The following is a 15,148-nucleotide window of genomic DNA, read 5'->3' on the forward strand; positions in this document are numbered from 1 at the left end:
GGCAAAGACTTTCACTTTTCTTTCTTTTTTTGGAGTGGGGTGAGGGGGTCACTGTATCCCTTGACATATTTGCTGAACAGTTGAATAAATGCAATTCAACTGAGTCCTTCTCTTGGACTCAATTAGAAATAATGGAAATAAATACAACCTCAAGGCATGCATGATGAAATTCATATCCTATCCCATGCCAAGCCGGCAAGGTATCTCCTTGATCCCTGAGTGCCCTGCCTTCCCCTCTGCCCCATCCCCTCCATGAGGCTGGGCATTGCTTATGATGCCAGCTCTCCCCCTCCGTTCCTTTTTTTTTTCTGATCCCTCCACTTGACTCTCAGCTACTTGCCCCAGAACTAGGGAAATCTGTCTCCTCTGGCCTGCTACCAGAGTAGCTCCTGATTGAGATCAGTTGTAGATCAGGTTAGAAAGGGAGGTCTGGGTGTTATCTCTTCCAAAGCAAACCAATTCTTTCCTTCTTTCATGGGAAAGTAGGATGAAGGGCATGAAGGATGGGAACAGAAAGGGAAGGATGGTAGCAAGCAAGAGGCCTCCAGCCTGGTCCTCCCTAGATCACAATGCACGAAGAGATTCCATCTCTCCAACTTAGGGTCTGAAAGAAGTTACAGACTGAGGAGGCATAAGATAGCATCTGACCGTTGTCTAATTGCCCCACTGGCCATTACTACAGTCAGTTGGGTCACCAGACAGGAAAGGGCCCACAGACCGTGAGGAAAGAGAGTGGACACACTGGGGAGCTCGAGGTAAACCAAAACGGCTGAAGGGTTCCTAAAAGAGTGGGGGTGGGGGCTGTTCTATATTTGCTTTCTAGCTGACCTCACACGTGGTACTTCAACCTACCACACACTCCATCCATCCCAGGCCTTCCCCACCAGGAAGGTCCCTCCTATCCCCAAAATCATGTTAGTTACCCTCTCAAGACTTACCCTAGAAGTTCCTGGGCACCCCGCCCCTAGCGCTTTGCCTCTGCTCCCACCTCACCACAGGACAATCCTCGACTTGCCCACTTCCACAATCCACCCCCTCACACACACACACACACACACACACACACACACACACACACTCCCACCTCCTACCCGCCCACCGCCGCTTACCCAAAAGGCCAACACTAAGATATAGAGCAGAAACTTGACACATTTCATTCCTCCTTCTACAGCCATGGCTGCTGGCCTGGGGGAGTGAGGCAAACAGGAGAGAGTGATCAGCAGCGGCTGGTGGGGGAGGGGACCCCGTCTTCCGGGCTCCCAGCCCACAGGGACTTCCCAGCAAGTCCCCCCATTCCCGGCCCCTCCCACCCGGAAACAGGCGGTCAGTTCCACGTCTCCCAGCCCCCTCCCCTCGAGCCTGGGGTCTGATGGGCAGGGAAGCTCGGAACCCCATCTCCAGCGGGCCTCGCCCCCGCCTCCTCCGACTCGAAGAGAACATCCGAAGGAAAGGAAAAGAAGGCTCCGGTCGGACCCGCTGACAACGGGCTGGACAGAGAAGTTCCAACCTCAGCCCACGCCCCAGTATACAATCTGCTCCCTCGGTATTCCCCTCTCCCAGCCTTAGGCACATCTCTCACCCCCCCCCACCTCACCCCCTCTCTCCGCCACTATGTCCCTTCCCCCAAGTCCTGCTCCCCCTGCCCCACCCCATCCCACCCCCAGGAAAAAAAAGTTTGGTCGCCCCGCTGCCTCGAAGTTCGGGATAAAGTTTTTAAAAGACTTAAGCACATAGATGAAAGACCAGGGAGTGTCGCGGAGGGGGAGAGTGGGGAGTGAGATGGTGGGGTACGGCACAGACCCAGGAAAGTGAATCTCCCTCTTCCTCTCCTCCACTCTGAGGTCCTAACGTCCCCCTACTCCCAGCCTCCAGCCCAAAAGCCTCACCTGATCTCCCCGAGCTTCTAGATCCTCTCCCCGAAGCTGTTCCTGGTCTCTCTCCACTCCGACCCCCAACTCTGGCCCCGCCTGCCCCGGCCCCGCCCCGGCTCCAGCCACTGCTGCCCCCTCCCCCGCAGGGTGTCTGCCTGCCTCATGTGACGCGGGAGCAGCTGGAGCCTGAGTCACCCGTGCTTAAGGAGGAGAGCGCGCCCCCCCCCCCCCAAACACACACAAGTCGACTTTGGTCACTCTTCTGCTTACCCCACCTCCCTTAGGTCCTTCCAGCTTCCCGCAGTGGCCCTAGCCCCATGACTACAATGCGGCCCCTCTTCCTGCTCCGGCCCTCCAGCGGGAGGGGCAGCTCTGCGCTGGTCCCGGCTCCCATGCTCACTTCTAATGGGACACTGGCCTTCAGTGAATTCGAGTCTAAAATGAAGACTAGCCCGTCTCTATGAGCCCTTGCACCTCCTGTCAACCGAGGAGGAAGAGCAGGATCCCAGACAGCTGGAATCTCCCCCTTGCCTCTCCATTACAGTGGGAAAAGGCGAAAAATTGAGTAAACCCCTCCATCATTTTATACATCTGGGGAACAAGCCCTGGGAGTTGGGAGGAAGCAAGCTGCTGAGTCAGAGGAGAGACTAGGCCCTCATACCTGAATCCCAGCTTGTCTCAGTGGGAAAATACACCCCAATCCAAGGGCAAAGTTACAGACATCCAGGCTTCAATTTCCCGGAAAGGATTTATCACTGAGACACTAAGTAGCAATTTTAGAGGATGGGGGCAAGAGAAAGGGTTACACAAGCAGGGTTCTAACTTCTCCAATTTGTTCTGCCATTTGTCCAACGTTAAGGATCCATCCCTCCGAGACTACAAATTCCAGTAGGATGGAATGTCCTTGAAGTCAAGGGACTAATTTGGTGGTTGTTGGGGTTTTTTTTTAATTCCTAGGGCCCAGCACAGCGTTTTCTACACAGCAGGCACTTATACACATTGGACTGAATTCTAGGAGTGAGGAGTTGGGGATAGAGAGAGGCAGGGAAAATAGCATCCCTATGCTCCCTCCTGAGGGTTCTTTCTTATCCTAACCTTTGAACCAGACTTATGGATTGAGAGAGAGGGATCATAGCATCATAGATTTGGAAACAGAAGAAACCATAGGGGTCCATCTAGTCCAAGTCCCTTAATCTGGGGAAAATAAAGCCCAGAAAAGTTAAGTGACTTGCCCAAGATTTCGCAGTAGCAAATGACGAGATAGGACACAAATAGATTTCCTCTGACTCCAAATGCAGTGCTCTTTCCACGAAAGGAGAAGTTCAGACTGCACTATCACCCTGCAAATTCCCTATCCTTTAACATAAGAGCAATTCAGACTCTGTCAGTAGCAGTAAGAGAGGCCTCCCACTTCCCACCCTCCACTCTTTGACAGGCCCGGGGGAGGAAAGTGATGAGAGGTAGAGAGAAAAGAAATACAGCAAACAGAAAGAGGAGAGGACTGGGCTGGAAAACAAGAAGGCTGGGTCTCACATCCTACATAAAGGAACCAACTAATGCTACCCTTTCTCCCTTTTTCTGAGAATTTGTAGAGCTGATGCTGCCTTTCCTAGGGGAAAAAAAGAAGGCTTAGGGAACATCTGGGGATAGGCCTAAGGGAATGTCTAAGGTAGAGGTTCTTAACTTTTTTGCATCACAAAACCCTTTCGAAGTCTAGTGAAACATATATTTTGTATTGTTTCAAGTGCATAATATACATAGGATTAGAAAGGAAACCAACTATGTTGAAATAGTTCTCAAAATATTTTAAAAGTCAAATTCAGGGGGCGACTAGGTGGCACAGTGAATAAAGTCAGGAGGACCTGAGTTCAAATCCAGCCTCAGACACATAACACTTAGCCATGTGACCTTGGGCAAGTCACTTAACCCTAACTGCCCTGCCTTCTCCCCTCCAAAAAAAAAAAAAATCAAATTCACAGACTCTGTAAGAACCTCTGGTCTAGGGCAAATTAATTTGAGAGGACAGCAAAAGGAGAGCTGAAATTGGAGTTTAAGATATATTAGGGGCCAGAGCTCCAGTGGGCTAGGGAGACAGCTAAATATAAGCTAAACACAGCAAATGAAAAATGTAAAGGAAGGATGTGGGAGGATAGTCAAGACAAATGCCAAGGAAAGACAAAGACAAACTTTGCTCATTCTCAAATAAGTTAATAATAATGTTAATAAGTTAAATAGTAATTCATTTAATTAGCCTTACTAAGTTAAGGAGGTTATTTTCAATGCTTAGAGTCCTGGATCCCCATGCAATGAACCCAGAATAGCCCACCCTTGAGTACCAGAAGGGAGGCTATAGAAAGTACATGGAGGGGTGGCCAGGTGGCTCAGCGAGTAAGAGCACCGGCCCCAGTGTCGGGATGACCTGGAGATCGAATCCCGGGCTCAGACACTCAGCACCACACCCAGAAATAACTGGCCGTGTAACCTTGAGCAAGTTACTTAACCCCGATTGCTTAAAAATAAAGAATAAAAAAAAAAAGTACATGGAATCAAAAAGAGAAAGAAAAAGGGGCGGCTAGGTGGCACAGTGAGTAAAGGGCCGGCCAGGGAGTCAGGAGGACCCCAGCTCCTCGGTTCTGGCCTCAGACACTTCACACACACACACACACACACACACACACACACACACACAAACTAGCCGTGTAACCTTGGCAAGTTACTTAACCCCAATTGCCCTCCAAAAAAAAAAGAGAGAGAAAGAAAAAAAGACAAAAAGAGTAGAAAGGAAAATTTTGAGTGGAGCCAATTACCTTCCAATTCATGGATTTGATAATAGACCAGTCAGAGCCTTCAGTATCAACTCCAAGTGATTACAGTCCAGGGATGGCACTAAACCACTTATCTGGGTCCAGAGCTTGGGCTCCTGGAAGTGACTGGTGGTAGTAGCTAACCTGAGGCAGAGACTTATGCCCATCCTGGTACTTTGGCAGGGTATCTGCCAGCTCCACCACACCCCAGCCTAGTACCTGAGCAGAGCATTTGGTGGGTAGATGTTCTAGGCAAAGTTCACACCCTCAGAGAAGATATCTGCTAGGCAAAATGCCATACAAAAAAAGCTCATAGCCAGCACCAAAGGCCTTTTGGAGCCAGGGGCTACATGTAAAAAAAACATCCAGTGTCTGCTGGGTTAATGCCCTTCCTTCCCTCCACTCACTACCAGCACTCCTGGATGAATAAATATCTCAACAATGACAAGCATCTAGGTGTCTTGGCATGAGAAATTCCAGTGAACTCAAGACTTCTACTTTCAGGGGGAAGGGAGAGATGGGAAGACACTGTAAGGGGAAGGAATGGAGATGGATATGGGGATTAGAAAAAGAGAAATGGAGATGGTAAATAAGTGGAAGGATAGAGTTAGGGAAAGACTAGCAATAGGAAAGGATGGAGTGAAATGAACTTGGGACCAGAGGGTCTGGATTCAGATCCCAACCACTACCACTTAGGCATGACCTTGGGCAAGTCACTTCTCACTGGGACTCAATATCCCATCTGTAAATTGAGAGAGGTCAGACTAGATGACCAATCTATGACTTCCCTCATTCTGAATGCTTTTCCTATCTTAAAATATCCCTGGGATCCTTCCTCCATCCACCCCTGATTCCGTCCATTTGTCCACAAGCATCTCTGACCTTCTGGGCATGTCTCTCTCACCTCTGTTCCTTCATTCAACATACATTTCTCAAGCATGCATTATATAAATCAAGTGTTGTGTTATGCAGAGATATGAAGAGGAAAAACTTATAGTGTCCCCTATGACTAAGGAGAGCTTATAGTCTAGTAGGGGAATGAGATAGGTACACAAATAAATATAATTTAGAATAAGAAAAGTACTTAGGTGTCAAACAGAAAAAAAATTGGGAGAGATCTTCTAATAATAATTCAGATTTCTATACTACTTTACTTTTTTAAAAGCTCTTTCCTTACCACTACCCTGGTAGATTTTGCTCACAATAAACGCCCAGACTCAGAGAAAGGTGAGATAATAAAAGTGCTAAAACCCCCATTTTACAGAACAGGGAAACCAAGACTTAAGTGACTTCCCCGCGGAAACACAAATAGAAAATAAGAGAGCAAGGACTGCAATCTTCTCAGTCAGCACTGCTAGTGTTTTAAAATCAAAAGAGAAATTTACACCTGCTCACATCCTACCTTCTCTTCAATGAACAGGTGGAACAGTGGCGCCTCCTGCTGGCAGGGCTGAGTAACACAGGCTGTTCTGGATGCTTCCAAAAAGGCTATGAAGACCCAGCCATAGTCCTGGTGGAAAGGAGGGAGAAGGGAGTAGAAAAACAAGGGTCAAAGGCCCCTAACCTCCATGCCTTCATGAGAAATATACTGAGACAGAGGTTCTTAACCGCTGTGACAGTCTGGTGAAGCCTGCGGACCCCTTCTCATAGAATGGTTTTAAATGCACACAAATAAATAGGGTTACAAAAGAAATCAATTATATTGAAATTATTATCAAAATATTAAATAACAAATTCACAGACTCCAGATTTAAGCACTTTTTAAAAGGGAAACACGACACAGAAGATGTTTCAGCTACAAGTCATGTGGAAGGAAAGGTCCTCGGGGTGATGGCGAAACAGATGGTCATGAATCTTCGTTAATTTCATTTCCATCAATAAAACTCTTATCTGTTTCCGATGTTGAATCACTTGAGAAGGCCAAGGGCTTTGGTGATGAGAACTTTCTTTTCTTGGTCTTCAATAACTGTGGCTGCCAAAGTGGGAGGGGGAGAATAGGGAGAGCCACAGCACCTGCAGAAGCATCTACAGGAAGATCCCCTACATCTATCTCCTATGATAGTTGTGAGGGCTGAGGGAGAAACAGTGTTGGTGGGAGGAAAGGAGAAAGGGGAGCATGCTCTTGGGCATGTCTGTCTTAGCAGTTACTGGTCATCAGTTGCGGGGGAGAGGGAGATATCAGACCCCTTCTTTACAAGAGTTGCCTCCCTTAATGATTGCTGGGGCAATCAGGGCAGAAGAAGCCATGGTCTGAGAAGCTGTGATATTTCCAGGGTTCTTTAGTGCAGGGTTCTGGGCTGTCTCCATTGGGATCTGATGTGAGGTGGTGGCTGGCCTGGTAGCTTGCCTTCTCTCTCTTCCTCTAGAGATTTAACCTCTCTCGACTCAGTTTCTTTATCTGTAAAATGAGGGCTTTGTATGACCTCCAATGTCTAAATTTATGGTCCCTATGAGGCCTGAAAAAGTTACAGAGAGAAAACATATGTGAAGATGAATGAGGAAATCACAAGAAGAATAATCAGAGGCAAATTCCATGGAATTAGTTAAGGAAAGACATTTGAGGGGATTTCAGAGTAGAGTCATTGCCGGGGAGTGGGTCATAATTCAAAGAAAAACAATCAGGTCTTGAGAGTCCAAGAGACAAGGACAGTTAAATATGGAGTCAGGAAAAAACAGTATAAGTGGTCTGCAGAAACTATTCCAAGAGGAGGCCAAAAGAGACTTTGAGCAGGGAATCAGGAAAAACACAGAAGTCATTATAAGAATAGGAAGGCTTGTGAAATTACAAGGATATTGTGAAGACCAAAGCCCGAGGGAGGAGTGGGGCACTTCCAAGAACTTGGGTACAGGGAAAGGAATGTATTTAAGAGCTAGGTATCCTAGACATCTCCTTTGCACTCTCTCTCTCTCTCTCTCTCTCTCTCTCTCTCTCTCTCTCTCTCTCTCTCTCTCTCTCTCTCTCTCTCTCTCTCTCTTCTCATACAACTTCAGGGGAGAGCTGAGGCAGAAAGAGTTAACTAAATGGGGAGGTAGTCCATGCCAAGTAATTATACAGAACTTAGAAGGGGGTGTTAATTACTGGGTGAGATACTCTCTTGGGGTTACATGGGTTTTGGTTAGTGATTTGAGAGACGTATGTTTTCCACTCCTCCCACATGCCACCATCCAACCCAGAATAGGCTTCCAATGCCACATTCCCACAGGAAGTTGGAGGAGGGATATGATAGCCCCTCTAGAGAAGCCTCTTCCCTTCAGTCATTTTCCTCCCTCCCCACCCAGGACCTAAGATCCCTCATCCCCTTTCTTGTTTAGGAGGTATGAACAAAGGTTACAGGAATCGACTTTCTTAGAAATTTGGACCCCATAACTGAGGTAGGGCAGCATTTGTCAAGAGAGCCTTGGAGGGCAGGACAGATAAGATAGCATCAAGATATACCTCTCCCCCAGGTACCTTCCGTGTCCGGGTCCCCCCATCCCCTTACTGAGCCCTTGTCCTTTAAAAAGGTTGGCTTTGAGGTCCTCATTGGGAGAGGGGGGAGGGGAATTAGGAAACCTGGCAGAAACTCTCTATGGCCACCTACCCTTGCTGTGTGGATGCTGACTGTTTCTGGGTTAGGAAGAGATGGTGTCCAGTTACAGATCCCGGTTCTCTCAGGCCCTGGATATGGATTATCGGACTCCCCAAATACTGCAGCTCCTTTTAAGTTAGGTCCAATCCCGGGGCCCTTTGCTAATGGTCAAGAACAGTACTCTCCCCCTATTTCCACACGTGCATACATAAGCACAGAGATGATCATGTACACACTGCCCTCACAACACACACACACACACACACACACGTGCTCGAATGTCTGGCCCCTTCTTGTTCTACCAGCCTAGTCGTGTTTCTGTCCGGAAAGAACCTAGGATTCTGCCCCACAGACCCTTCCACTTCCCACACCACTCAAATCCTAACTGATTCTCCTAGGACCCTGCCTACTTTTGCTAGGAACCAGTCAGGACCTTGAAGGGGGTGGGCCTGAGTGTTGCCTAGGTAACGTTATGACATCACGGGGGTGCCCCTGGTTAGGGGAAAGTTGCCTTGGAAACCAGAATAGGGGGCGGAGTCTCAAGTCTGTGTAGGAGTATTTCAGGGTGGGGAAAAAAGGAATCCAGGTGTTCTGCGCTTTCTCTCTTCTTTTGCCCCCTAAACTCCAGGTGGTGCCCCCTTCTCCAGGTTTGGGGGTAAATCCTCAAAGTGTCTGACTGGAGATCTCACAGCAGCTCAGCCAATCCACATGGAAATCACAGAGTTGAGATGGGCAGCAGGGAAGGAATATGAGAAGGAAGGGGTCTGTGGCCCGTAACTATAGAACAGAAGGGAAGAGCTAAGTGACAGGAAAGGAAGCAAAGAAGTGGTTTGAATGAAAAGTGCATGCCCTGGGAAATTAGCCTTGACTCTGACCCGTGATGATCTCGGGCAAGCCTCTTGACCTCTCTGAGCCTCAGTTTCCCTATTTGTCAAACAGCTGTGTTAGCTGCTTCATCTTTGCCAAGAACTTACCATTTTTTGGTCCTTCCCCTTCTTCTACTCCGATTTCGAAGAAGATATAAACGAGTCTATTTGGCTTCATTATTACCCCCCAAGGAGCTGCAGTTCTGGATCTGTCCACCAGAGGGCAGAATGGTCTGATGATTGAAGTAATCTGGTTCTATGGGGTCAGAAAGGGGAGGGGGAGCCCAGGTGGCAAACACTGGAGCCTCTAAGAGGTGGGGAGTACCCACGCTTTCTCACTGTTCTCCTCTCTGTGGCCCTGGACTCCACACACCTTCACCCATAACCACAAAGGCTAGTTTAACTTGATCCCTAGTTCTAACTGGAAGCAGCTGGAAAATTGCTTTATGAGAATCTGAGATTTCCCTCCCATGTTCTGATTGGTCTAAAGCAGAAGGGGGAGCCAGTACTGCCCCCTCTCTCCATGGTTCCCCTTCTTCAAAGTTTCTGCAACCCACTGTCCAATCCCCTTCTTCCAGCCAAAACTATTCTCCTAACAATGAAATGAGGAGTCTGATAAAAGAAATGTACATACCTACATGTACACATATACATGCACATATTCACACATACACACCTACATCTATATAGAGATCTAATTGTGTATGCATATATGTGTGTATAGATATAGCTATATCCCAAAGCCCTGCATTGAGTAGGTTCTTAATATTGTTCAGATGGAATTTCTGCTTCCCACTTCACCCTTCTCACTCTTCTTGCACTCTCATAAACATCCCACCTCTCCACCCCCCCCAAGTTGGTCTTTGAGGGCATCATTCAGAATCAGAACTTTGTTCAACTCTGATCCTAGAGAAGGGACAATCCAGTCACTCTTGCAAAGACTTTAGGATGAAAATTACCTATGAACTTCAGAGAGAATGCCCCAAGGCCTCAGAGGTCAGAAAATAAGGAATCTGGGGGGAAACTAGGATCCTAGAAAAGGGGCAACCCAAGTCAGAAAGTAGAGATGAGATTAGGAACCAGAATCTTAGCATTTAAATCAGTCCAGGGATCAGTCACTCTCCCCCTCCAGACTCTGGGGATACACTTCAACATACTCTGTTTTAACCACCTCAATAAATACATAATCCTGAACTCAAAGGCTCTGTTAAAAGATTAGTGCCCAACCTCCCAACTCTGGTCATCTAAGTTTTAAATGCTATAACTCCAACCTGCGGCTTCTTCAGGGCTTCTTGTTCCCCTCTGAGAACCCTCAGGTATTTGTCTAGGAAAATGGAATCTTAAAACTAGAGCTGAAATGCACCTTTGAAGTAATCTAGTCAAACTCCCTCATTTTACAGATAAACTGAGGCCAAAAAAAAAGAAAACAAAAAAAAAACGGAGGCCCACAGAAGTGAAGTCACTTGCCCAAGTTCACACATGGTGTTAGAATGGAAATTTGAACTAGGGTCCTCAGACTCCAGAACCAGCCTTCTTCCCCCTGAACTGGACCCAGTTGCTGTCTGCCTCCTGTTTCTGTCCATGATCCATGATTAGTCTTTGCTTCTTTTTCTCCAATATCTCCCCCTCTCTTCCCACCCCAACCTCAACCCCTCTCCTTCAATGTCATTCCTCCTGCCAAGACCCTGATCCTCTCCTCCCTGGTCGTCCAGTCTTTTTGACAAATTTCCCCTGCCTCTGAATCTATCTCTGTCTCTCTCTCCTACACACTTGTTTCCTCATTCTGTCCCACATTACCCTTCCTTTCTCTGGGCTTCCCTCTATCCCTTCACCCCCAAACCCCCATCTAAGGGTGTCACTTAGCTCCTGTCCCTAATGAACTTCAAACTCTGCCTCCCTCTTCTTTCCCCTACTATCCTCACAGCACTACATCTTTGTCCCTCTTCTTGGCTAGTTTTCTTTGCCCTGTCCAGTCCAGGTAGTACTTCTCTCTTCTTCTTCTCTTTCCCCTCCATTTCTCTGCCTAGGTTTCTGGGTCCCTGTCCCCAGTGTGGGACTCAAATTGCTTTCTCGGGCTGCCTGCAGTCTCTCTCTCTCTCTGTCTCTCTCTCCCTCTTTCCCTTTCTTCTGTCTCTCTCTCTCTCCCTCTCTCTGTCTGTCTCTGTCTCTCTCTCCCTCCCTCTCTCCCTGTCTCTCTTCTCTCTCCCTCCCTCCCTCTGTCTGTCTCTGTCTCTCTGTCTCTGTCTCTCTCTGTCTCTTTCTGTCTCTCTCTCTGTCTGTCTCTCTCTCCTTCCCTCTCTCCCTCTCTCTGTCTCTGTCTGTCTCTGTCTCTTTCTGTCTCTCTGTCTGTCTGTCTCTCCTGGTCTCTCACTGTCTCCTTCATCTCTAGGTCTCTGGGTCTCTGTTTCTGTCTTTGCCCCGACCCCCATCTTTCCTTCTCCTCTTCTGCACCTCTAAAACAGCTTTAGCCCCTATTTCAGTCTCTCCTGAACAGTCTTTCCAGAGTCTCCAGATCTCTCCTGGGCTTGAGGTGTCTGGCTCTCTAGTCATGTGTGTCCCTCCATCTCTGATCCTTTCTCATGAGTTTGTCTTTCTCTTTCCCTGTCTCTCCCGGTTCCCCTTTCCCCTCTTGGAGTCTCTGTCTCTCCAGTCTCCCCCACAGGTGTCTCTGTCCCTCCTGTCTCTGGCCTTGCCTCTCACGCTGTTTGGGTCTCTCCCCCAAGAGTTTCCCCATTCTCTCTCTGTCTCTCTGGTTCTCGGTCCCTGTCTCTTCCCACTGTCTCTGCCTCTCCCTGAGGAGTCTCTGTCTCTACCGTCTCTATCTCTAAGTCTCTCTGGGCTCCCTCTCTAGCCTAGGATGACAGCGCTGCCTCTTTTGTTGGCTCCGCAGCCAATCGCGGCCGCTGACGACACGGGGGCCGGGGCTATAAAGGGCCAGGCCCGGGCTCCGGCCCCCCCCACCCCCCCCCCCCTGCCGCCCGCCTGCCCCCCCCGCCCCGCCCGCCGCCCCCGGGCCCCCCCCACCCCCCGGCCCCCCCGGCCCGGGCAGCCCCCCAGTCCCGCGCGGCCCCGACCCCCCTCCTCCCTCCCTCCCTCCCCCCCCGGGACTCAGGCGTCCCCCCCCCCCCCCAGCCCTCCCTCCCCTCCCCTCCAGCATGGTGCCCGCGGCCCCAGTGCTCTTCTGCCTCCTGCTCCTCGCCCTGGAGCTGCGGCCCCGGGGGGAGGCGGCCGAGGGCCCGGCGGCCGGCGGGGAGCGCGGGACCCAGGCGTCCGAGGAGCCGGAGGGCTGCCCCGTGTGCGTGTGGCGCCAGCACAGCAAGGAGCTCCGGCTGGAGAGCATCAAGTCGCAGATCCTGAGCAAACTGAGGCTCAAGGAAGCGCCCAACATCAGCCGCGAGGTGGTGAAGCAGCTCCTGCCCAAGGCGCCCCCCCTGCAAGAGATCCTGGACCTGCACGACTTCCAAGGCGACGCGCTGCAGCCCGAGGACTTCCTGGAGGAGGACGAGTACCACGCCACCACGGAGACCGTCATCAGCATGGCCCAGGAAAGTAAGTGACCTCGGCCCGGACCCGGGAGGACAGGGGGAGGGGGGCAGAGCTACTCCTGTGCCTGGACAAGAGACAGGGCCCCCCCAGGCTGACACCTAGGCCCCCTGCCTGAGGAAGGTAGCAGCAGCTTGAACTGTGCGCCCCAAATCTGCCCCCAAGGAGAATGCCTTTGCCCTGGAATCGAAGGCAGCCCAAGAAGAGTAGGGACGCTATCCCTCCCACTCGGCTCGAGCTAGGACCCCTGGGTCCCTGGAGCTTCCCCTCCTTTTCTCCTATTTCAGCCCATACCAATTACAGAGGGAGAGCCCTGTAAGTTTGGGGCCAAGTTTGTGGGGGAATGATACCATGATGCCCCCAGCAGTGTGCTTTTTGTACCCCCCGCCTTACACACACACACCGGGAGAGTTGAGAAAGAGAACATATGAAGATAAAGAGGGGCAAGCAAGTTTTTCTAGCTTATTGCTTGGTTTGGATGGCAAAGGGGTCTTTAGTAGCTTTGCTAACAGCTTCTTTTTCCAAACTCTGGCCCTTAAACCTAACCTCTCCTACCCTGGGTGGTGAGTGGGGGACAGAGTGGTGGAGGAGGCAGTTCTAACATTCAAAAAATCAGAGTTTAGAGTTGGAAGGGACATCATTCCTCCCCCTCCCTCCATTTTATAAATGACTGAAGGGCAGAGAGAAATTTGATTTGAAGTTATTTGCATATTTTGTATACTATGTAACAGAGTCAGGATTCAAAATTCAGGTGCCATGCTCTTCATTACAAATTACAACACTCCAAATACAGCTCCTGTCTGCATAATATTATGACCCTGGAGTGCCCCCAAATTTTCACCCTAGGCATGCCCACTTGAGTCAAACCTTTGAAAATCTTCTAGAACCCATATGGCACCTGCTCCTTCAAAATACACACACACAACACACCCCCAGACACCCGTGTTCCAGGCATTCCTGATTTCTTCATTACCAATCCCCAAAGTTATTAGTGTTGGGGTACTGAAATCCAATTTGACCTGCCAATTCAGGCACTGTTGAGCAGGGTTCCCATCTACTGTCGGTTGAGTAAGGAAGGAATTTTCTAGTCTACATCCTAGGTCAAACCTCTGAAGGTGTGCCCCCTCCCAAGTTAGGAGGGTATAGGAACTTGGTTGAAAGGGACTCAAAACCCAGAAGAGGGGTAGGAGACAGGGAAAGAGATTGGAAGTGGGGGAGCACCCAGCATCCTAGTTCTTGGCTGCCTGGGGGAGCGGAAGGTGAACATGTTAATAGACTTGTGGCTTTGAAATTTTATGACCTGGAAAATCCAGGCCAATGCTTCCCCCACCTCCCATCCCTAGGGGGTCATGTGATCCCCATGCCCCTCCCCCCAGCCAGGTCTCCCCCCAAACTCCAGGGGGCCCAGCCCCCTCCTCTCCCCTGGGAGTTGGTTCCCCACCCCACCCCCAAGACTATTTGGTTTTATGGCCTCTGAACAGAAGGGGGGACTGGGTTTATAGGCAGATGGTTGTAAAAAGCTTGGGGGTGAGGGAGGGTCTGGCATATAGAAAATGCCCCCTATTAGGTGGCACTGAGAGCTGAGCTGGTTGGGGGGCTTCTTACACTTCCCCTATGGCATAGTGTTTTTCTACACTTACTAGAATGACTCAGTCTCTCCTCTTCGGAGTCAGCACTTTTGGGGGTTCCAAATGGGTCGAGGATGAAGAGGGCGCGATAGTTAAGAGTTGCCTGGTGACCCAGGCAGGGGAGTCCTGGGGTGGGGAGAGGCGGTAGGGGGGAGAGCGCTGGTCTCTAGAAAAGGGAGCGATTTAGAAACTTTGCTCCTTTGCGGCAAAGGCTGAGAGACCGACCTTCGCAGCTGAGTTGAGGGGTCCCAGAATGTATTTATTGGCTTGGAGGAGGAGTTTAAACTCCCTTAGGTATCCCCTAAACGAAAGGAGTTAGTTTTAAGGTATTGGCACTGGGGATCAGGAGTGACTGGACCACGGAGAAAGGAAGGCGGCAGTTTTGAAGGGGAGAGGGAGGATGAAACAAGCGTTTTCCCCCAACCCCCGCCCTTGCAACCCCATCCCACCCTAAAATAGGAATAAACTAGGGGCCCAGAGTTGGACCGGGGGGTTGTACGTCCCCTTTAAGAGCAAGCCAGAGATCTTGAGAAGGGAGGGGGAGTGTGGAGAGGGGAGGGAAGAGAGAGGGGAAAAGGAAAAAGAGACTTTTATAGTCTAATCCCCAGGGACCGGCTTTAATAAGAGACTTGTGCTCCGCTAATCAGGGGAGGTGTTTGTCAGCAGAGAACCTCCCCTCCCCCCCTTCCCTCCCCTCCCCCAACTCCAGCCGGGCACTCAACCCTGGACCCCAGCCCCCACCCCTCCCAAGCTCCTGTGCCTGACCTTAGAGCCCCCCATAGCCTCTTCACCCCCCTCACCCCCCAGCCTCAGCCCCTCCAAGTCAGTTCCCTCAAGTAGGGAGCAGAGTGAGTGAGATAGCTCACC

The 15,148-nt window shown here is 50.1% G+C and overlaps 2 protein-coding genes and 1 long non-coding RNA gene across 3 annotated transcripts in view; 1 reads left to right on the plus strand and 2 right to left on the minus strand.

The window, feature by feature from the left end:
• The window catches only part of CD63 (CD63 molecule), a 6,176-nt gene extending 4,142 nt beyond the window's left edge, over window positions 1–2,034 (minus strand). The window contains exons 1-2 of the mRNA XM_069078756.1: window positions 1,887–2,034; window positions 1,110–1,185 (exon numbers count right to left, since the gene is read on the minus strand). Coding sequence (XP_068934857.1) covers window positions 1,110–1,175 — 66 coding nt within the window. The 5' untranslated portion in view covers window positions 1,176–1,185; window positions 1,887–2,034. The remainder of the gene's footprint in view (window positions 1–1,109; window positions 1,186–1,886) is intronic.
• A 4,319-nt stretch (window positions 2,035–6,353) lies between these two features.
• Window positions 6,354–8,654, minus strand: LOC138154216 (uncharacterized). Its single transcript, XR_011166575.1, has 2 exons — window positions 8,257–8,654; window positions 6,354–7,131 (listed from the first exon to the last, which is right to left on the minus strand). It is a non-coding gene; the product is annotated as an uncharacterized lncRNA (long non-coding RNA).
• Window positions 8,655–12,265: 3,611 nt separating this feature from the next.
• GDF11 (growth differentiation factor 11) overlaps window positions 12,266–15,148 on the plus strand; it is a 7,636-nt gene continuing 4,753 nt past the window's right edge. The window contains exon 1 of the mRNA XM_069081450.1: window positions 12,266–12,659. Coding sequence (XP_068937551.1) covers window positions 12,266–12,659 — 394 coding nt within the window. The remainder of the gene's footprint in view (window positions 12,660–15,148) is intronic.

Source organism: Petaurus breviceps, unplaced genomic scaffold (genome assembly GCF_028583685.1).
Source record: "Petaurus breviceps papuanus isolate PSGF00001 unplaced genomic scaffold, PetGlider_PUasm1.0 154, whole genome shotgun sequence".
Classification (NCBI taxonomy): Eukaryota; Metazoa; Chordata; class Mammalia; order Diprotodontia; family Petauridae; genus Petaurus; species Petaurus breviceps.